We start from the raw sequence: 22,757 nt of genomic DNA, 5'->3' as shown, positions 1-22,757 counted from the left end.
GTACCAAATGCTTCTTAGTCCATACAGTTCCAGTTAGATTTAAAATTGAAGAAACTAGCACTGCTACATTATGTTCTAGGACTCAAGCTAAAGTAGGGTTGCCAACGCTGGGTTTGAGATTTGGGGTTGGAGTCTGGGGAAGGCAGAGACCTCAGTGGGATATAATGTCATGGAGTACACCCTCCATACCTGCAATTTTCTCCAGGGGAACTAATCTCTGCAATCTTATGAACAGTTGTATTTCTAGAGATCTCCAGGTGCCACCTGAAGGTTTGCAATCCTAACCTAGAGAAATTGCAAATTTCTGACACTATTTCATCTTTTAAAAAATGACTATTATTATTGAACATTTATAGAGTGTCACTGCCTACTACTGCTAGGCTATGCAAGAAACACAGAAGGCCCTACTTAGAGGGTTTACAACCCCTACTACATAAATGAGGCAAAGTTCTGAGATACTCATGCTTGCTTCTTGGCGTGTTTCTTGCAGCCTCTTTTGCAGAAGTCTTCAACTGATGGGCTAGAACCCTCACAGGGGTTGTACATCCCACCCTGCTGGGTCGCAAGCTCCTGTAGAACCACCATGTTTGGGCTGGTTTTTGAAAGGACAATGCGTATATGCATAGATAGCAGGGGCACCATGCCTCCTACCTCTCTTTGCATAAATCCTGGGAGTAGGAAAGCAAGGCGAAGTCACTCAGTGGCAGAAAGGATTCTTCCCAGAATCTGACCCATGACTTGATCCTCACTATGGTACACCTCCTTATGTGTGGCTTGTTTTTCCTGTCCCTGGCTCTCTTAGTCTCCTGCCTTATCACTGTTGAGGTCACCATTCCAGCTCATCTTCCTGTCACATGGCTCTGATGAGGCTGCTATGGAGGGTGGACTCTAAGGCATTATACTTCACTGAAGTATCTGTCCTCCCCAAACCCTCCCTTCCCCAGGTTCCACCCCCATATCTCTAGGAATTTCTCAACCTGAAATTGGCAGCCCTAGCTGGGAAGTGGATTACCAGATGCAGATAACAGAGCATGATTGTCTCCATCTTCCTCTGCCTGTGAGATTCCCATGGATATCTAGAGGGACAGGGGTGGGAAGCTAATACTGGACTAAATAGAACCTTGGGCTCCTTTCTATATTACCTTAAGTAGCAGAAGAACTACTGCAGCATGGTTCTTTCACATACTGCTTGGTAACATTGGAAGGTCTATGGTCACATGGAGAAGCCCACGTTGCAGCTACTAGCATGTGGTGAGGGCCATCTGAAATACTGCTCTTGATCAAAGAATGGAGTTCTCACAAACATCAGCCTCCCAGGTAAGGATGTCGATGTGGCCAGGAACCACAGTGTGAACTCCACTATAAAACTTGGGACAGTTTCAATGCCATCGAGTAGCTATCTAGAAACCAAGCTATCATGGCTTTTACACTCTTCAAGTTTCATAAGAAGGTATTCATAGAAAGTTCTTACGTCCTTATGATTCTTTCTGTGTTCTTACTAACAATCTACATATTATGACCCTGTGTGGAAACCTCTGGAACAACATTTCCTTAAGGAAATGTTGAGCTTTTCCATGTAGTGGTTGTATTGTGTACTATAATTTGTAGACCCAAGCATATATAGTATTCTTTTAAAGCAGAGAATTCATGAAGTAAATGGCATTAGTACGCTTTTATAAGTTCATGCAAAGACTTTTGTTCAAAAGCTTCCACTTAAGGACTGAAATATGTTAATTTACCCCCTTATGGTCTTTCCAGAAGATTTTTTTTAAAATCTCAGATTTTACCCTCTGTGCAGTGATCACATTAATCCTCATTCATGAGGTGCTGGGCAGAGGGACGTGTCAGTTCAGTGCATAAATGTGCAGATCATGTCCTAGATTTATATAACTGAGCCTTAACTTTGGGTCAGAGGATACATCTAAGCTTTAAAATTTTCCTACTGGTTTTTAATATGTGAAATGTATCTTTTAACAAGACTATGGTGCTGGTGCTGACATTTAAAGCCCTACTTGGTTTGGGACCAACATGAACCTACCCGACCACTGCAGTCATCTTCTGAGGCCCTGCTTTGGGAGCCCCTGCCTTCTCAGGTTAGGCAGGTGATAACCCAAGAGACTGCCTTCTTGGTCGTGGCCCTAAAACTCTGGAATTCTCTCCCCAGAAAGACTCATCTGTTCCCTTCTGTTGTCATCTTCCACCAGTGGGTGAAAACTTTTTTGTTCCACTTGGCATTCTCTCAGTGATCCCTCCTCCTCCTCCAATCTTTTACCTGTTGTTTTTATTTCTGTTTTTATTTTAAGTTCTGGTCTGATGTTTTGTGCGCTGTTTTTAATGGATTTTAAGATTATTTTAATCTATATGTCTGAATTTGAGCGGGCTTGGTGGCCCCGGGGGCAAAAAAGGTAGGGTAAAAATCTCAATAAATAAATAATAAATAAATTTTATTTATGAGAGGATAGCATGGGATCTCGTCCTGGTTATCATCCACTTTTAATTTTTTTCAACTTAGGCATTTCCTGCCTTACTATGTAATTAAAGCCTAAACAATTAAGAAATAAACAATAAGGTTTATTATTATATTTATTTTATTATTATATTTTATTTATTTATTTATTATATTTATACTTTAAAATATGGAACAAAAGAGAAAGTGATACAATGAGGACAGGTTGTATCCTTTCGAATAGCATTTGGCAATATTTTCATAATACAGTTAATCATCTTTCATTACATTTGACATTGAAAAGGATTCCTAAAGTTACTTGAAGGAGATATTAAAGTTTGGTAACTGAGAACTGAAAGCCAGAGGCGCAGTGGTTAGACTAGACTAGAACTGTGGAGACGTACACTGCGTCTGCACAGGTCAATTTTGCTAGGTCAGTTCCCATACAGCAGCATTTTTTTGTGACTGTCTACATCATATTTGCTGCCATAAGCAGTCACTCCAGCCACTATGCGGCTTTCCCCCAGCTTTCCTGGGAGTGCTTATACCCCAATTTTTTTTAAAAAATCCACTTTTCAGTAGGCTGTTTCTACATCCATATTCTTTATTCCCTTTCTGGTGTTCCACCCTCTTCTCCCCTCTCCTGCCACCTGCCAGCCCAACACATTGTGATTGGCTACTCTCATCTAGCCAGCCATTCCCCTTTCTTCTTTTCCATTCTTCCCCACTCTCCTCTTTTTTTAAAAAAAGTTAAGTCCAGTGCAGGATTGATGAATCGCTGGTTTAAAAGCATGCAGAAGGAAGTTCCCTTTTTATTCTTTGTGCTTTGGCATGGGTGGGAATATCGTATAGGAGGCTAAATCTCTGGGTATCAAAAATAAAGATTTTAATATCAAGTTTTAGAGAGGTGCAAATGGCCACATACACGCTGCCTTTTGGCTTGTCTTCAGGGCAAGTGAGGAGTTATGTTCCTGATGCAGATGGGCTCTGGATTAATATTTCCATTCAGCCATGAAGATCACTGGATGACCTTGGAGAAACAGCTCTATCTCCGCTTCACCTACCTTACAAGGCTATTGTAAGGATAAATGAAGGATGAGAGAAGTATGCATGCTGCCCTGACCTTCTTGAAGTAAGGGTGGGATAAAAATGTAACATTGTATACTGCCTTGAACTCCTTGGAAAAAGGACAGGATATAAGTAAATAATAAACATTTCATAAATGTTAAAGTGGCAATTAGTTAATGACAACTTTTTTGGCAGCTGAAATATACTGGAAAATATATTTGGCAGCATTAATTATTGACTGATAATAAAACACCCTAATCCTTTGATTATATTATATTATTGAATTATTTGGAAATTTTTAAAATCAAGGAAGAGATGTATTAATAAAATTAAATTGTAGCAGGAAAGTCTGTATGGCCTAGACACTGGAAAACCCCTATGGCTCCATCAGTTTCACTATAGCTCCATCAACTTCAGTGTGGCTAAGAAGAGTACTAAATCTTGCTGGGATAGAAAATGTCACCACAGTTATTAAAATGCAGTGTAGACTGTAAAACAGTAATAATTTTGTTAATAAATGCAATCTACTTATAAACTGTTGGGTTATTAATTGTAAGGCTGTGTCTTTCTGGAATGTCATGCATTTTGCAGTTTCATAACATGCTTGAGGTAGCATTAAAAGCAATTAAATTACTACATATATAACATTGTATCAAATTATAAGTACCCATACCAGTTTAACTTTACCCATCAAATACTACCCCACTCCCTAAAAGTCTAATTATATTTCTGGGAAATGACTTTATTAATTTAGGATACAGATATACTGAGAAATGAACATGGGAAGGAAGTGCTACAAGCATAGACAACAACTTCTTAAAAGTACAAGGTACACAGATTCAACTTGTATTCTCTTGAATAAGGAAGAGTCACATTTGAAGCTAGAGATAATAGAGCAATCCTAAGGAAGTCTTCTCAAAATCCTACTCAGATCTATTCAGGAGGGCTTACTCTCAGGACAGTGTTTTTAGGATTGCACAGTGAGTGACCTTGCACTGAACAGAACAGAGATCTCCCAAAATCTCTCATGACCCAGATGACCCAGCCTTATTTTTCCAATGAAAGATACCCCACAGTAAATTGTGACTAACGCTGCAGAAATAATTTGCCTGTTATTCTCTCATTGCTGGATAGAATCTAGGTCATGGATTCTGATCTCAGTGTACACACGCACACATGCACGTCAAATGAGGTTACGCACTGGGACAAACTATAGCAGACATGTTTCGAAATCTGCATCAGAAGGCTCTTTACAAAATACTTGGCCTTGTGCCAAGTGGGGTTGGCACTTTTTCTCAAGTGTATTTTTAAAGGAGGGATACTAAGTGGTTTGACAGCTACCCTGGTTTCCTGTTCCTGTTGTAAAGACCCATTAAAAGTTCTTTTTCCACCTGCTGGTAAGGAAAAGAACGAAGACATAGAAGAATACATTAATCAGCCAAATGCAAGTCAAAACAGGCTATTGTTTGCAGATGTTATATTCCTCTACATTTTTGTTGCGTACTTTGGGCACTGTAACAGCCAGAGTAGTTCTTTTCTTTTGCCTGACTTTTCCCATTCATTGAAGGATTTCATTGGCCGTTTTCACACTGCTTACTGGCCATGGAACGCGCTGAGCTCCCAGAACGAAAGCGTCTTCCTGGCACGATTTCGCGCGAGAATGGCCGTAAGCAGTGTGAAAATGGCCATTAGCAAAACAAGCCCTTGATTGGTCCAACCAAACTTTCAACACTGTCCAGGAGATACAAGGCAGAAGAAAATACACTTTTGGTTAATCATTCAATGTCCCTTCTAATCACTTCCAGTTAATTAACAAGGGTTCATCTCTCATGGCATGAAGTTTTGTATGACACACTACTTTGGTTCTTACCTCCCTTCCCGCCCCCATGCAAATTACTAATGTTCTTTAAAAATGCCCACTGATACAATGCATGGTGACAGTTTAAGTGTGAATGTGGAGGACAGAGCTTGTATATCAGAAGGACTTCAATGAGAGGCCATCCAGTGCTGAAGGTAGGGTTAGTCCCAGTGGTGAAACTTACTGAAAAAAGACTGTTTCAGTCTGCCTAATGCCATCATTCTAGGGTGTGATGGAGTTGTAAAAGAAGCAGATAGAATGTGGTAACTGGCTTTCATATATGCAAATCCATGTAAGTTCTATGGATCCTGCACAAAATGATTCCAAATAGACAAAGTTATTAAATGCTATTTGGAAGTAGAAAAAACAGCATCTGAGACTATCAGCCTGATCTTACATGATACTGTATTCAAGGAGGCACTGGACTTGAATCTTGTATTCAAGCCGAGATTCATGGGACCAGACAGAGAACAATAGAGTGGTTTGAGTACTTCAAAAATTCAGCATCCCTGCAACAGAAGCATAATTTCATGGGAAACCATCCAGACTGCACACAATTGTGTGGCAACTACATATTCATTGCACAACATTTAGAAAGGCATAAATAATTGTAAAGTCTCTGTATAACAGAGAACGTTATTGAAATTATTAATCCTAGTGACTGTATAGTGACTGGTTAAAAAGATTGCATACATTAGAGAGCAAATGCACATTCACAGCTGTTCCAACAACTTAATCAGACATAGTTTATTTTCTTGAGCAAAGCAGGTTAGTTTCAAATAATAACTCTTGAGATTACATTATCCCAACAAAGAAATAGCTTTTCAGATTTAAGCTTCTTTAAAGTTTCAATTTAGAGTGAAGCTAGTTTAATACCCACATCAAACTTTTGAGTTCAGTTTTCAAATCTTGTATAAAGTCACTGTAAAGTTTTGAGCTGTACAAATTTACAGATATATCTTAGAGAGGTCCACTGCCTGGGATCACAAGAATAATGGAAACACAAATAATCTAATCCATCTTCCTGCAACTGTAGTATTTTCTAAATTTAAAATAATGTATGTCTAAGAAGGAAATTCTAGATACTCACTGGGTCCATGTTCATTCTTAGAATTAGGATATGCATTCCAATATCCAATCTAAAACTCTGATAGACAACTTACGTTTGTCCACAATTTGAACACATTGGTTTTGTCCTGCCCTTTTGGATGCTGGTATTTGGGATCTGCTATAAGGTTACCTGTGTGTGTGTGTGTGTGTGTGTGTGTGTGTGTGTGTGTGTGTGTGCGCGCGCGCGCATGTAGGGGGGAATACAGGGAATGGGCCCAGGAGCTCCAGAGGGTGTAGGAATACACTTTGGAGCTCTTTCTTGTTGCTCCAGGAATGATGTCATTCCTCGTGCAACAAGGAAGAGGTCTGGAGTGCACACATGCAATTTGTACATGTGCAAGATTACTTCATCCTCCCCTGTCCCCCAGGTTGGGCTACAGGGGATCTGGCAACCCTAATCTGCTATCAAGTCCTTCTTAATCGCTTTCTAAGAAATCAAGTTTTAATTTGTCTGTAATGCAAATAAGAAACCCACAGTGACAAATATTGTATACTATTTCTTTCCCCTGTATTTCATTTTTGCATGTAGTACAAACAGCACACATGGCCTCAAAGACCAATTCCCACATACACTTACATTATTTGATTTTTCAGTGCAGTTGATGCATGGATTTACTCTGATGATCAGTGGAGTATTTTACACAGAGGCTTTCCTATGGTTTGGGAGCTGAATGACAACTTTTTTTAGTAAGCTACTTCAGTGTATCATTGTCATTTGTTGTCTTTCCATGGTTTGTTGTTGTTTCTCCATGCTTTCTCAAACCACCTTTGATATGATCTTGCAACCATGAAAAGATAATAAATGAATAAAGATGTCATTAAGAAACTCGGAGAAAAACTGCAGGATTTCAGTCTTGCAGATAGGTATATGAAGAAGGGTGCTTTGACTCCAAAGCTTACACCCTGGAAATCTTGTTGGTCTCTACGGTGCCACTGGACTCAAATCTTGCTGTTTCACTGCAGACCAACACGGCTACCTGCCTAAAACTATCTTCAGAGAAAAACTGCTAATTTGGTGCCTAAAAGGCAGGAAAAACTCTGTGTAAAAGACTGAACTATAGCACTGGAGGTGACATTGGGTCACATGAAAGTTCTTTCTCTGGTATTAGCTCTGTAGTGGTTCACAAGTAACTCATCAATTGATGCGTCACTTGTCAAGAGATGAATATATATATATAAAAATCTGTCCTCAGTTTTCTCTAAAGTAATCTTGGCCAGTTCTTTCAACTTTCTCCCCTCCTCTGCCCCCCAAATTTCCCAGTTTTCTGGTGCCTTTCTTAAAATAATAATGATTAAAACTGAATACATAGCAACTAAGCTTCTAGATTACCATCACACTCTTTATATTTGAGCCACACCACCTGATATACAGTTTGAACTCACACAATGTTTTCACTCTTCCAGTTGAATAGCAGAGTGGGTGTATGGAAATGTCATCATTTTGGCAATCAATCAAACCATTAAGGCCTCTACCGAAAGGCCAAATGGATTCTGTTATGCTAAATGGGGTGGTGATCCATATGGTAAGAGGGTAATAAAAAAAGAAGAAAAGAAAGTGTTTAGGGGCATTAAGAAAATAGAAAGGGATTTCTTTTTCTGGCATAAGGTGTGGTGCACTTTTGTTTCATTTACTGAAATGTAACAGAAGAAATAAAGACATGATGTATTTTAAAATAGCATCTCCCCTTTTTAAAAAAATGTAGTGTTGGCAGGGATGGCAATAATTAAAAGGCACAGGGAGATGATAAGCACATATACAAATGAATGATCCCTGGCAAAATTTGATAACAAATAAGGAAAGAAAGAGGGAAGATCACTTAGAGGCACAGACAGCTTTATGGTTAGATTCCAGGGTCACAGTTAAGGTACATACTGATCAAATACACGGCAGTAATGATAGGGATGTTTTGAGTACCTGCCCAATTGTACTGTTTTTAAAATGGCTGGTTGTAATGCTGATTGTGATCTTGTAAGATCTTGACATTTGTTAAAAAATATGTTATGATGTGCTATCTATTATAAGTACAGACTCTACTTCTCTGGCTTGGGGACTATATAATAAAACATTTTTTTAACCTTTAAGATTTTTCTGTAAACCTTGGACTTCCCACAGCTTTTTAGACAATTCCCTTCTTCCTGCACACAGCCCAATTTTGCCAATTTTTGTTCTGCACATTGAAGATGTCTTCAGAATTATAGAATACCACCTGAAAATCATTGGAATATCATTCTATGATTGACCCAAAACCTTTAATGGAAAGCAAACCCCCAGCTGCTCCATCAGTGATTAACAAAATCTCTACAAGCAACTCAGCAGCTCTGTCCAGCAATTGCTGCTCTCCCTTCCCCACTGTAATGATACTAATTGGCCATTCTATGTGTTTCAATAATCATGAACACAAGGTCAATTTCCCTTTGCCTTTTTAACAAAATGTTGCTATTGGCAAACAGAGCAACATCCAATGCTACTGAGCATCTGCAGTATGCATTAGTAGTATGAAAAAGGTATATTTGTTTAGCTATGGGATAGCACAGAGATGTGAGAATTTTGGAGATAAGACAAAGACCCACACAGTTTGTTTTCATCGATGTATATTTTCTTGCCAATTCTATAGCACCACACCTGTTAAAATTAGTGTGCAGGCTGAGTTTTCCTGCCACTAGCCAATTAGTTCTAATTTTAAACTGGATGGTTTAATGCTTTTTGGGCAGTGTTACTAATGGCTTTGTTCAGTGTTGTTGTTTCCAGATGGAAAGAAGTGATCACATCAGAGAATCTCTACACATTTCAAAACGCATTTTCCAAGTATGAGCATTAAAAAAATAACTGTTGGATACAACTGTGAGTTTGAAGGTAGGTGAGGGCAAAAAAAATCATGTAACAATCACATTGGATGGTTTTCACAGGCAAAAGAAAATGGAACTATTGAATGTGAATAATCCAACACACCTATTTACCATCTGAATCTCCAGAATGGCATCTATATTAAGACTCTTTGACTTTTTGGACAGTCAGCCTTTCAAGATATCAAGGAGCAATTCCAGAGGATATGTTTTCCATTTAGGATATAGATTGTACTCAGGAAAAGAACTAATATATTCATTGCCTGGCGGCTTGGAATGTGTTTGTGTTGTCTAAAGCCATTTTCTCCTTCTCTAAGAGCTATTCTTACCCTCTGTTGACATTAGTGCCCATTGGGCAAAGGAAGGATAGGCCTTAATGGGAGGCTAGTTAATAAGAGTGGGACAAGGGGCTATCTAATGAAAAAGGCTTCCTTAGCTCAACACTCCTCACTTACAGTATGCCAACCATGTATTTGGCATCCTTCCAAATGTTTGCTAGCCACCTTCACCTATCAGGTGGTTGCTGTGTTGTGTGTGGTTTGAGACCTGCAAATTTGATGGGCATGCCAAAAGAAACATGGCAAGTAGTGTCCATTGGTCACATTAATGAGAGATGTGTAAGGTACATCAGTGGTCAGAAAAAAGAAACAAATAACCATTACCAGTGTTCTGGATATAAGGAATAAAATGCTCTAATATCCACCCTATTCTTATTCCCTTCATTCTGAGTGGAGAAGATACATCTGATCAGCCCTACTTTTATTTATTTAAAACATTTATTAGCCACCTTTCTATCTCACAAGAACATCTTATAACTCATAAGGTTTCCAAGAATCCTTAACAAGACAGAAGTGAGAGCGATCAGCATGAATTTCCAGTCAATCTAGAAGATCTTGCCACCAGAGGCACTCATATCACAACAGATGGAGGCTGTTAGGACAGAAAGGTTGATAAGATCATGGGATGAAGGAATCCAATGTAGTGGTGGTGAGTGCCACTGGCACTTTATGGTAATCTGTTTGGCCAGTCACAGAGATATTCCTGTCCTACAGTCAAAGTAACTTCTCTATTTCAGGAAATGTGCTTTAGGTTTATTTAGCCAATATTAACTGTAACTGATTAATTGGTTAAGAGCAAGATAGGTATTTAATGTCAAGGATTTTGCACCAACAAGACAATTCCCGTAAGTTATTCCCATTACTGCAAATGTGCCTTGTATGAAAAAAATAACATAAGCCTTTGGCTCCACAATAAGCACGTGCACTGTACAGTTCCAGAATCCAAGTGAGAATTTACAGTGTGTACCAAAAGTCAGGCTAGTATATTGCTCAATCATGAAACATACTGCTGAGTGTAGTGAGACACAAGAATCATTCTAGAGAGCTATTCCATGCCTAAAATGATCTTTCCCAACCAAAACCTAACTCTCATCATTTTTCATCTATCAAACTGCTAAGCTCCCTCTCAGACTTAATATCTCTGAATCAGCTGTAGTCTTTCTGAATGCCCTTCTCCTATACCCATGGGATAGTTTCCAAGAAAATGATTCTCTTTTTTTTTTATAATATTTTTATTTTTTATTAACTACATTAACTAACAATACAAAGGGAAGAAAGGGAACAAGGGGAGGAAGGAAAAAAAAACACAACAACTACAACATGTAACAACTATGCTACACAAAATGTTTTCCCTTCATACTGCCATTATTCAAAAGTTAAAGCTTTATGTTATATTGATGGAGTGGTTGACCTTACTAAATGCAAATTACAATTTAAATTCAAATTAAATTTTCCTTCCCCTCCTGGGTCCCGGACACAATTCTCTCTGAGCAACTGCAGCCGCAGTGCTCGTTTCCTCCCCCCCCCCCTCAGACTTCTCCTTTTCGTCTTGCTTGGTGCACTGAAATTCCGGATTTTTATCCTCAAAATCCCTTAGTTGATCTTCTGATAATATCTTGAAAGCTTGATCTTTGTGACTGAACCAGATTCCTTCCGGAAATAACCATTTGTACTTTATTCCACGTTCTCTCAGAAGAGCTGCGAACTTTTTATACTTAAAACGTCTTTTCCGAACTAGAAATGGGACGTCTTTCAATATCTTAACTTTATTATCCAAAAAGTCCAAATCTGCATTGTATGAATTATATAGGATAGTGTCCCGGATCCTCTTAGATGAAAAATCAATGATGATCTCGCGAGGCAGCTGACGCTTCATTGCATATTTTGAAGTAGCCCGACGGACTTCCAAAATGGCGCTTTTTACTTCTTCTTTAGTTGCCCTCGCGGGTGTCGCCAGTAGTTCCGAGACCAGACCCCGTAAATCCTCATTTTCCTCCTCTTTCACATTCTGGAGGCGCAAAATTGTCTGTGTTCGTTCCACTTGTAGCCCGATCAGCTGGTTCTCCACCAGCTTAAGCTCTTTATTTGTAGCCTTCACGAGTGACGCACTTTCCCGAGCAGACTTCTCTGCCCCCCCGCTGCTTCCTTAATGGTTTTCACTTCGCTCTCAATTAAGCCCACCCTTTGATCTGTTTCGTTCAGCTTGTCAACAAAGGGTTTTATGGCTTCACCAACCGCCCTCCGCACTACTTCCTCCAATGACTCTCCCTTCAGGGCAGCCGAAACTGACTTGCCCAGAGCGGGACTTTGTTTTTTTGTTGCCATTTTAGGGGGGGGGAAACCGCCAACCAGATTCTGAAACTCAGCGAAGGGGAAGAACAAGCCTTCTTAGCTTCAGATCCCACCACTCCTTCGCGTGCGCTTGTAGTAACAGAAGGGATTCGCTTACTTGCAGGCTTTCGCCTAATTCTGCTCTTTGCCGTTTTCCATGGCCCGGCAGCACTCGAGGCGCCGCGCACGTCTGCCGGCCTCCGTAGGGACAAACGGGCAATTAACCCCCCGCATTGATTCCGGGCGGCTCTTCCCGCAGCGTCCCGGACCCAGCCTCCCTCACTGGGAGTTTTGGGGGCTAATCTTCGCAGATCAGCCGCCCGGACAGGGTGCTCGGGCGCTTCCTCTCGGACCTGCGAAGAGGAGCGTCCGACATGGCTGAGAAAATGAAACCGAATAAGAAAATGATTCTCTACAGGAGGGGTGGGGTTGAGCTGAGTCATCCTGTAAGAGTTTCCCAGGGTGTGGAATGCTAATGACGGGGAGGCTTCACTGTATCCTGAGGAGGTTCTTTTGCATATGGATTGGTGCTTGATGTGCTAATCTTCTCTGCAGGGCTATTGTCGGGTATAGAGTGTTTTGTTAGCCTGGTGTTTTTCAGAACTGGAAACCATGCTCTGTTCATTCTTAAGGTTTCTTCTTTCCTGTTGAAGTTTTGCTTATGCTTGTGAATTTCAATGGCTTCCCTGTGCAGTCTGACAAAGTAGTTGGAAGTGTTGTCCAGTATTTTGGTGTCCTGGAATAAGATACTGTGCCCTGTTTGAGTTAGGCTATGTTCAGCCACTGCTGATTTTTCAGGTTGTCCAAGTCTGCAGTGTCTTTCATGTTCTTTTATTCTTGTCTGGATGCTACGCTTTGTGGTCCCGATGTAAACTTGTCCACAGCTGCAGGGTATACGGTATACTCCTGCAGAGGTGAGGGGGTCTCTACTGTCTTTTGCTGATCATAGCATCTGTTGTATTTTTCGGGTGGGTCTGAATACTGCTTGAAGGTTATGCTTTTTCATAAGCTTTCCGATTTGATCAGTAATTCCTTTGATATATGGCAAAAACACTTTTCCTGTAGGAGACTGTTTTTCCTTGGTTGTTTGATTCATCCTGGGTTTGATTGCTCTTCGGATTTCATTTCTGGAGTAGCCATTTGCCTGAAGTGCGTGGTTTAGATGATTAATTTCCTCATTGAGAAAGCGCGGCTCACGCCACTATGGAAAAGCTACAATTGGGAGAAAGATTCATCAGAGCAATTAAGGAAATCTATAGAGACCAGACTGCAGCAATTGTGGTGAATGATGAACTGACTAAGAAATTGACTATAAGTAAAGGAACAAGACAAGGTTGCCCGTTGTCTCCACTGTTGTTCATTTTAGTATTGGAGATCCTGATGATACAAATACGACAAGACGAGGAAATTCGAGGAATAAAAATAAAGGACTATTCATACAAGGTCAGAGCATTTGCGGATGATATAATGTTAATCGTAGAGGACCCATTGGAGAACATGCCAAAAGTGATAGATAAGATCAAGGAGTTTGGAGACTTGGCAGGTTTCTATATTAATAAAAAGAAGTCAAAGATACTATGTAAAAATATGACTAAGCAGAAACAACAATTGTTAATGGAAACAACGGACTGTGAAGTAACAAGTAAGGTGAAATATTTGGGAATTGAACTGACTGCAAAGAATATAGATTTATTTAAGAATAATTATGAAAAACTATGGACTCAGATAGAGAGAGACTTGATTAAATGGAATAGGCTCAATCTGTCATGGTTGGGTAGGATTGCAGCAGTTAAAATGAATGTGTTACCAAGAGTGATGTTTTTGCTACAGACAATACCAATCATCAGAGACTCTAAACAATTCGAAAAATGGCAGAGGAAAATATCAGATTTTGTATGGGCAGGCAAGAAGCCTCGAGTGAAAATGAAAGTTTTACAAGATGCAAAGGAAAGAGGCGGAATGCAACTGCCCAATCTAAGGCTTTACCATGATGCAATCTGCCTAGTCTGGCTGAAAGAGTGGATGACATTAAAGAACAAGAAATTATTAGCCCTAGAGGGATATAAAAAATTTTTTGGATGGCACGCATACCTATGGCACGACAAAGTAAAGGTCAACTCGATGTTCCTGCACCATTTTGTACGGAGAAGTCTATACACAATCTGGAAGAAGTACAGAATTTATTTACAAGAAGGAACTCCCTTGTGGGTGGTTCCATATGAGGTGATAGACCCGAGAGCTGTTGATAATGAACAACAATGTTTAACTTACAAAGAAATAACTAAAACTGAAGCATCCAAACTTAGAATAAAGACGCAAGAGGAACTATCACCTAATTACGACTGGTTCCAGTATAGACAGATCAGAGACTTATATAACTCGGACTCTGTAAAGGGAGGTATACGAATAGAGAATTCGGAACTAGAGCAGACCCTTTTTAAAGAGGACAAGAAAAGAATATCCAAGGTATACCAAGTACTGTCGAAATGGTATACCGAGGATGAGACAGTTAAAATACAAATGGTGAAATGGGCTATAAATTTTAACAAAGAAATAACAATGGAGGCATGGGAATACTTGTGGAAAACTACAATGAAGACAACGACATGTACTAATATTAAAGAGAACATTTACAAAATGATCTATCGTTGGTACATGACACCAAAGAAGATTGCGCTAGGGAATTTGAACACTTCTAATAAATGCTGGAAATGCAGGAAGCATGAGGGCTCCCTCTATCATATGTGGTGGTCGTGTGAGGTAGCCAGGCAGTACTGGGGGGAAATAACAAGAGAAATGAGTGAAATTTTACAATTTCAAATTAATAAGAACCCAGAACTCCTGCTACTGAACTTGGGAATGGAGGGAATTCCAGCCCATCACAGGACGTTGATATTTTACATGACGGCAGCAGCTAGACTTTTGTATGCGCAAAAATGGAAAGTACAAGAAGTGCCAACTATTGAAGATTGGATCTACAAATTGCTGTACATGGCTGAAATGGATAAGATGACAAGAAAACTGAGAGATCTGGACTCAGGGCAGTTTAACACAGACTGGGAGAAGCTGAAACAATATCTGGAGAAGAAATGGGAGGTGGGAGGAAAACTGTGGCAGTTTGAGAACTACTGAAGTACTGAAGTAGAGGGGGGTGACTTTACCGGGGGGAGAAGAGATAAATGTGAATTTATAAGCAGTTAGATTAATAGACTGATATATATATAGATATATATAGGTTAATAAACAGAATATCGATAGAAAATAATTAACTATAAGGATTAAATATAAGGATTGATTAATCAATAATATTTTCTTTTTTTTGGTAAGATTTGCACCAAACTGAATGTCTGAAGATATAGATGAGTCAAATTGATTGACTATGTGATGAGAGCTATATAGAATTATTATAAAAAGACAGAATGAGTAATATATAGAGAATAAGTCAAATTGTTTGATTTAAAATGAATGTATGATTTACATGGTTTATGATATATAGAAATATTTGAAATCGGAAAATGGGATAAATTGTTTATCTAAGACGGAAACAAAGACTTACAGTTTGGGTATATAATGTTAAAAATAGTTAAGGATGCACTGCTTAGAATAATGGAGAATATATATTTGTTTTAGATAGAGGAATCTAATAGAAGTAAGGGAAAAGGGACAAAGGGTTGGAAAGCTGTTGGAAGTCAACAAAAGGGGGGGAAAGGGAGGGGGTTAGAAATGGAAAATTGGGGAAAATTGAATGTAAATGCAAAAATAATGGATTCTAACCCAATAAAAATTTTTTCAAAAAAAAAAGAAAGCGCGGCTCACATATCCGTCTTGCACGATCCACTAATGTTTTCATTATGCCTCTTTTCTGTCGGGAGTGGTGATTGGAGTTTTTGTGTAAGTACCGATCAGTGTGAGTTGGTTTCCTGTAGACCTTGTGACCTAACTGAAAGTTTGCTTTGCGGATGACCAAGGTATCCAGAAATGGGAGTTTTCCCTCGATTTCTTTCTCCATTGTGAATTGTATGTTCAGGTGGATGTTGTTGAGATGATTCAAAAATCCCATCAATTCTTCCTCCCCATGGCTCCAAATGATAAATGTATCATCCACAAACCGGAACCATACACTAGGTTTTTGGGTGCTGATCCAGAATGGCATCTATATTAAGACTCTTTGACTTTTTGGACAGTCAGCCTTTCAAGATATCAAGGAGCAATTCCAGAGGATATGTTTTCCATTTAGGATATAGATTGTACTCAGCAAAAAAACTAATATATTCATTGCCTGGTGGCCTGGAATGTGGACAAGTTTACATCGGGACCACAAAGCGTAGCATCCAGACAAGAATAAAAGAACATGAAAGACACTGCAGACTTGGACAACCGGAAAAATCAGCAGTGGCTGAACATAGCCTAACTCAAACAGGGCACAGTATCTTATTCCAGGACACCAAAATACTGGACAACACTTCCAACTACTTTGTCAGACTGCACAGGGAAGCCATTGAAATTCACAAGCATAAGCAAAACTTCAACAGGAAAGAAGAAACTTTAAGAATGAACAGAGCATGGTTTCCAGTTCTGAAAAACACCAGGCTAACAAAACACTCTATACCCAACAATAGCCCTGCAGAGAAGATTAGCACATCAAGCACCAATCCATATGCTAAAGAACCTCCTCAGGATACAGTGAAGCCTCCCGCCATTAGCATTCCACACCCTGGGAAACTCTTACAGGATGACTCAGCTTAACCCCACCCCTCCAGAGTAGATAGAAATGACCTGCCAACATCTTTTCCACACTGTGACACTGAGAGATCTCTGTCTTTTGGTGCCACACCTCTGAAGATGCCAGCCACAGCTGCTGGCGAAACGTCAGGAACTACAATGCCAAGACCACGGCAATACAGCCCGGAAAACCCACAACAACCATCGTTCTCCAGCTGTGAAAGCCTTCGTCAATACATAAAATGATTCTCCTTAGGCAAATTCCCCTGGCAAGCTGTATGGCCAAGAATCCATTCTTACACGCTCCAGACTTTTGGCACATGCAAAAGGAGAAGGGCTTGCTTTATCACAAGATAGATTTCTTTGCAATGCCTCAGTGAGGATTTCTACCCAACAGACAACAAACCACTCCTAACAGAGTTCACCGCAGCCTCTTCAATGTTTTTTCTGTCTCCTAAATTATACGATAATTAAGTTTCAGCAATTAAAATGATTTACTTACCATATGTAACTGCTGGAGCATCTCCACATATCTGTGCAAAAGAGACAACAGTTTTATTAATTGCCATCCAGTAAGGGCTGAATCAATCACTGTAGAATGTGCAACTCAGTTTAGAAGATAACAGCAAACCAAATTTTCTCTTGTGGACTCACACTTTCTCTGAAGACACAAGTTCCTGGGCAATTAGGTGAGCTCTGGATTGTCCTTCTTTCTGTTAAAAACAAAATGCACAAAGATCAAAGTCACTCCATCCCCTTGGCAGAGAAAGTAAAACAGCAATCCGCACACTTTTTGGATTTGGTAATCTAAATATGTTGAGATCATTCCGGAGGCTGATTTTTATATATCTATATCTATATCTATATCTATATCTATATCTATATCTATATCTATATCTATATCTATATCTATATCTATATCTATATCTATCTATCCATTGTGCGCGAAATTGTATGTATGTCTCCATTGTAATTATGCTAGCATTTGTTAACTTGGAGAATGTACAAGAACTTTCAACCATTTAACAGAAAATGCTGGCCATATGTGGTGACCTCCTTGACTGCAGAAAGTATAAATTACTGTGTAAATTATTCTTAAAACTGATTATTTACTTTTTAAAGGAATGCCATGGAAGTCTTCTTCTAAAGTTTTGTCAGAATGATAGTTATTTCAAGGGATTAATAGAACAATACTCAGAAAACCAAAAATCTCAGAAAACAGCTGCTAAAATAGAATGGAGAATAAAACAAGAGAAGACCTGCAGCTCAGCAACAGAAAGCATGTTTTGTGCGCAAAAGGCCTCTGGACCAACTGCTACCATTTCCAGTTAGAAAAAGGTCTCAGGCTAGCAGAGTTGGGAAAGCTGGGAGTTGGGAGAGAGTTCTGTCCAAGACCTTGGAGAGTCACTGCCAATTAGAGTTAGAGCTGGATCGAGGGGGGGGCAGGGGGATAGTCTGCTCCCCCACCACCAAAAAGGGGGTGCCAGGCACAGCTGCCATCCACCAGGTGCGCGCCGGCAGCAATGCAGGCAGCAATGCAGGCGGCGCAGCAAGCTTGCTGCCCCCTCAGCCGGGCAGATGAATGGCACGGAGAGCTGGGAGGCCGCCCACGCCACTTGCCTGCCCTGCTGAGGGGGTGGCCAGCTTGCCACGCACTCCCTGTCTTGCTGGGCCAGTGAGTGGCACGGAAGGCTGGGAAGCCACCTGCACCATTCGCCTGCCCCGCAGAACAGGGAGCGCGCGTGGCAAGCTGGCCACCCCCTCAGCGGGGCAGGTGAGTGGTGCAGGTGCCCTCCCAGCCGCCATCACTGCTGCTGCTCCGCTGGCAGCACGCCCGCCCCACGTGATGATGTCATGAAGTGACATCATCATGCAGCGCCAGGGGCATGAGCGCTCTGCGTGCACGTGTGAGGGCGGCCAAACTGCGCTTGTCCCCGGCACTGGGAACGCTAGATCCAGCACTGATTAGAGTAGATGATGCAGGGCTTGTGGACTAGTGATCACATTAAAAATACAGCATCTTAACGTGTCATATATGTTAATATCATCTACAATGGACAGAAAAGGAAGATAAAAACAGGGCAGTATCAGAAAGAACCAGACTAGAGTCACTTCCTAGACTGTTTGTTCGTTCCAAATTAAAAATAAATTCTTAATTTACTTACTATATTACAGAGCAAATGGTCTTCTTTATATATATATATATATGTCTAATATTTTGCTAAGGCTTGTCTTGTATCTTTGCTTAATGATCCCCTAATTCAAATGTGGCAGTAACATTTTTTTCATGAATATGCAAATATGTATTCTGTAACTCACATTTAAGTAAATAAAAGTAAACATATCAACAATAGAAAATACACTGTAAATATCGAGATATCTGTTCTTAGCCTCAGATATCCTGCGTTAATCATAAAAAAGCATCTGCCACATTTCTGTATCATACCCCACCTCAGATTTTGGCGAACCAAGAAGAGATCCCAGCACTGACATACCACTCTTCATGCCCTACCTATTCTTATTTGATATTTAATGGGTATAGCCAAGAGGCCACACTTTGCTGATCACTGTGTCAGAAGCAAGGGGAACAGGCAGTCTCATATGCTGAAGGGCAAGATGTTTAGGCAAGAACTGGCACATTGAACTGCACCCTACGTTACTGCTACTACCTCCTGATCTGTTATCTGAAGAAGCCCTGAGTGACTATGCAGGAACGAACAGTGGTAGGTTTGTGGGCCCTTGTTGCTGCCACTGCCCGCTCTCACTGCAACCGCAGCCACTCGCTCTTGTCACGAACGTGGCTCGCTGTCATTTGGTGCACAGGGGCCCTGGTGGTGAGAGGCAGCAACAGTGGCAAGCAAGCACCCACGGTCACAGCATCTTGCTCCTGACGCCACCGCAGTCGCAGCATCTTGCCGCTGACGCCACCTCTTGCAGCGCAGGAGCATGTCTTCTGCCCGGGGGCGTGCCGTGCTGCCTGAGGAGGGGGCGCCCCAGGGAGTGCGCCCCCTGCCAGCCAAGTAAGTGGGCATGGGGGGGGGAAGGGTGGAATCTGGGGATCCCCTGCCCTCGGCAGGAGAATGGCAACCCTACTGCCCTGCCAGGGGCTGTACTGCTGGGCCAAATTTGGCTCTCTGAATTGCCACCCCCAGGCCCATTATGGCACCCTGCATTGTTGCCTCCAGGCCTGGTGGTAGCAATGTAGAAAGGCCTCCCTCTCAGTGGTTCAAACGGGAGTTGTCTGCACATGCACAAACAACCACTCTTCTATTTTGGAGTTTTTTAACACCCACCCAGTTTTTTGAAGGTTTAAGAGAGGTTTGAATGTTTAAGAGAGCCAGTTTGGTATAGTGGTTAAGAGTGGCAGAACTCTTATCTGGCGAACTAGGTTTGATTCGCTGCTCCTCTGACAGGTCCAGGTTGGGAAGTTCCTGGAGATTTGGGGGGTGGAGCCTGGAGAGAGCTGGGTTTGAGGAGGGGAGTGACCTCAGCAGGGTATAATTCCATAGAGTTCACCATTCATAGCAGCCATTTTCTCTAGGGGAACTGATCTCTTTGGCCTGGAGACCAGTTGTAATTCCAGGAGACCTCCAGCTACCACCTGGAGACTCGAAGTATGGCCGTTTCTGCAATTCACAGTAGTGACAAAGGAGGAATTATCCACAGAAACGTTGGCACTCTATGTGCACACCGCAGTAATAATAAATGATTATACAATTTTCCAAAGTGCAAGTGCCTCTTATTTCTTAAGCCAATATTGTAATTCGTACAAATACTGTGCTCATAATCCAGTTCATACATGTGCAAAATCATACATGTGCAAATTCATTTCCGGCGCAGTACAACTCTACGATACCAGGTATACAAGTAATGCAATTAAATTCTATACAAGTTCATTCCTTCCTCTCGTTCTGCTAGTTTTCTTCCTAGTTCTTCCCAAAGGTGGTATAAAACCCAAACTGAATTCCGAAGGAGGGAGTGGAGTGGAAAACGCCATGCTCAATCTGGGGCCGGCTACGAACGCAGATTTCGTGCCACCTTCTTCAGGAGCGTGCCATCTGTGATAGAAACACTCTGTAAATATACTACCTATTTAAAACCCTTTCTCCAGTATACTCCTTCCCTATAGCTCATAAGCGTTCATACTCACGGACACTCCCTAGGAGAATATCACCACCACATCTCTCTCTCTCCGCCTGGTTAGTAGGTACGCTTGTTCTCTTCCTTGTTCGTCACTACAAACTGCCCCCTATTTAATCTGGCTGTAGCCTGTTGGTACCACCCCTTCTTAAAGTGACCACACACTATGCTGTAACCTCATAAGAAGCAATTCAAACATAATTCGTTGTTCAGTCCCTTTGGTTTTATCGTGTCTAGTTTTTGAATCCAAAAAGCTTCTCTGCGTAGAAGCCTTGTTTGGAATGTATCGCCGCTAGTTCTTCCCACTACTTCTAGGATCATTGCCTTAAGGGCATTCTCTGGATGACCGCGTTCCCTATAATGTTGTGTCAGTGGAGCTTCCTGTATGTTATTACGGATGCGTGACATATGCTCCAATATTCTAACCTTAACCGGTCTGGACGTACATCCTACATAAAGCATTCTGCAGGGGCATTCCAGAAGGTAAACTACCCCCTTGGTCTGGCAGTTGGCAAAATGGTGAACAGTCACTTTCTTGCCTCCAATGTGAAATTCCTTGCCCACGCTAATGACGTTACAAATTTGGCAGTTACCACACTTGAAGTTACCCTGCGGGAGATCATGGGATTGCTCCCTCTCTCTAATGTCTGCCCGTATCAGGTCGTCCCTTAGACTTTTGGTTTTGCAGAAACCAATCCTAGGTCTGGACTCGCATCCCTCTATCCCTTCTATCAGAGACCAATGTCGGTATATTATCTTTCTAATCTGATTGGCTCTGGGGGTGAAATCCAACGCCCACGTTATCCTGTCTTCCTGGTCCCTTGTTCCCGACGTAAAGAGTGATGGCCTTCCTGTACTGTTAGCCCTTTTCCAAGCTGCCTCTATGACTTTAACCGGATAGCTCCTTCTCCTAAACTGTTCGCAAAGCCTCCTCCCATCCTTGAAAAAGTCCAAAGCAGAGGAAGAATTGCGTTTGATCCGTAATAATTGACTAAAGGGAATGTTTTCCCTCAAATGCCGGGGATGGAACGAGTTGAAATGTAGATAAGAGTTCTTGTCTGTTTCCTTATTGAAGGATCATACCCTGATCGTGTTGTCTGCATCCCTAAAGGTGATCACGTCGAGGTAATTGATCTCATTCTTGCTATATTGCCAGGTAAACCTAACATTGGGGTCCCTGCTGTTAAGCCACTCGCAAAACTTAACGACTGAGTCTGTCCCTCTGTACAGAAAATAGAGATCATCAATGTATCGAAAGTATTGTATGATCTGTGTTACAAACGGGTTAGATTGATCCAGGATGTGCTGATTTTCCCATTTACCCATGAAAAGGTTTGCAATATTTGGTGCTGCACAGCATCCCATGGCCACCCCCCTCACTTGAAAGAAGAACTGATCCTGAAAGCGAAAATAGTTTTTTTCTAATATGAGGTCCAGTAGCTGTAAAAGGAAATTCTTTGATGGTCTATTACCCCCTACTGAATCCAAAGCCTCCTCCACTACCATTCGTGCCAAGTCATGTGGAATAATTGTGTACAATGACACTACATCCATGGTGAGGAAACAAGCATCCTCCACCATGGGTGTCTCCTCTATTCTTTGAATGAAGTCCCTGGTGTCCTGTATATCTAGGCGTGGGAACAAAGGCAGCAATTGGTGCTGCCTGAGGAGGGGGCGCCCCAGGGAGTGCGCCCCCTGCCAGCCAAGTAAGTGGGCATGGGGGGGAAGGGTGGAATCTGGGGATCCCCTGCCCTCGGCAGGAGAATGGCAACCCTACTGCCCTGCCAGGGGCTGTACTGCTGGGCCAAATTTGGCTCTCTGAATTGCCACCCCCAGGCCCATTATGGCACCCTGCATTGTTGCCTCCAAGCCTGGTGGTAGCAATGTAGAAAGGCCTCCC

General features: G+C 41.4%; 1 protein-coding gene across 3 annotated transcripts in view; it reads right to left on the bottom strand.

Moving 5' to 3' along the window:
- The window catches only part of FGD5 (FYVE, RhoGEF and PH domain containing 5), a 197,480-nt gene that overhangs the window by 79,455 nt on the left and 95,268 nt on the right, over positions 1-22,757 (bottom strand). For all 3 annotated transcript variants that reach the window (XM_054978381.1, XM_054978379.1, XM_054978380.1), the window contains exons 4-5: positions 17,372-17,430; positions 17,220-17,250 (exon numbers count right to left, since the gene is read on the bottom strand). In XM_054978381.1, the coding sequence (XP_054834356.1) occupies positions 17,220-17,250; positions 17,372-17,430 (90 nt within the window). The remainder of the gene's footprint in view (positions 1-17,219; positions 17,251-17,371; positions 17,431-22,757) is intronic.

This window comes from Eublepharis macularius, chromosome 4, assembly GCF_028583425.1.
Source record: "Eublepharis macularius isolate TG4126 chromosome 4, MPM_Emac_v1.0, whole genome shotgun sequence".
Lineage (NCBI taxonomy): Eukaryota > Metazoa > Chordata > Lepidosauria > Squamata > Eublepharidae > Eublepharis > Eublepharis macularius.
This window is presented reverse-complemented; position numbering and strand designations above follow the sequence as displayed.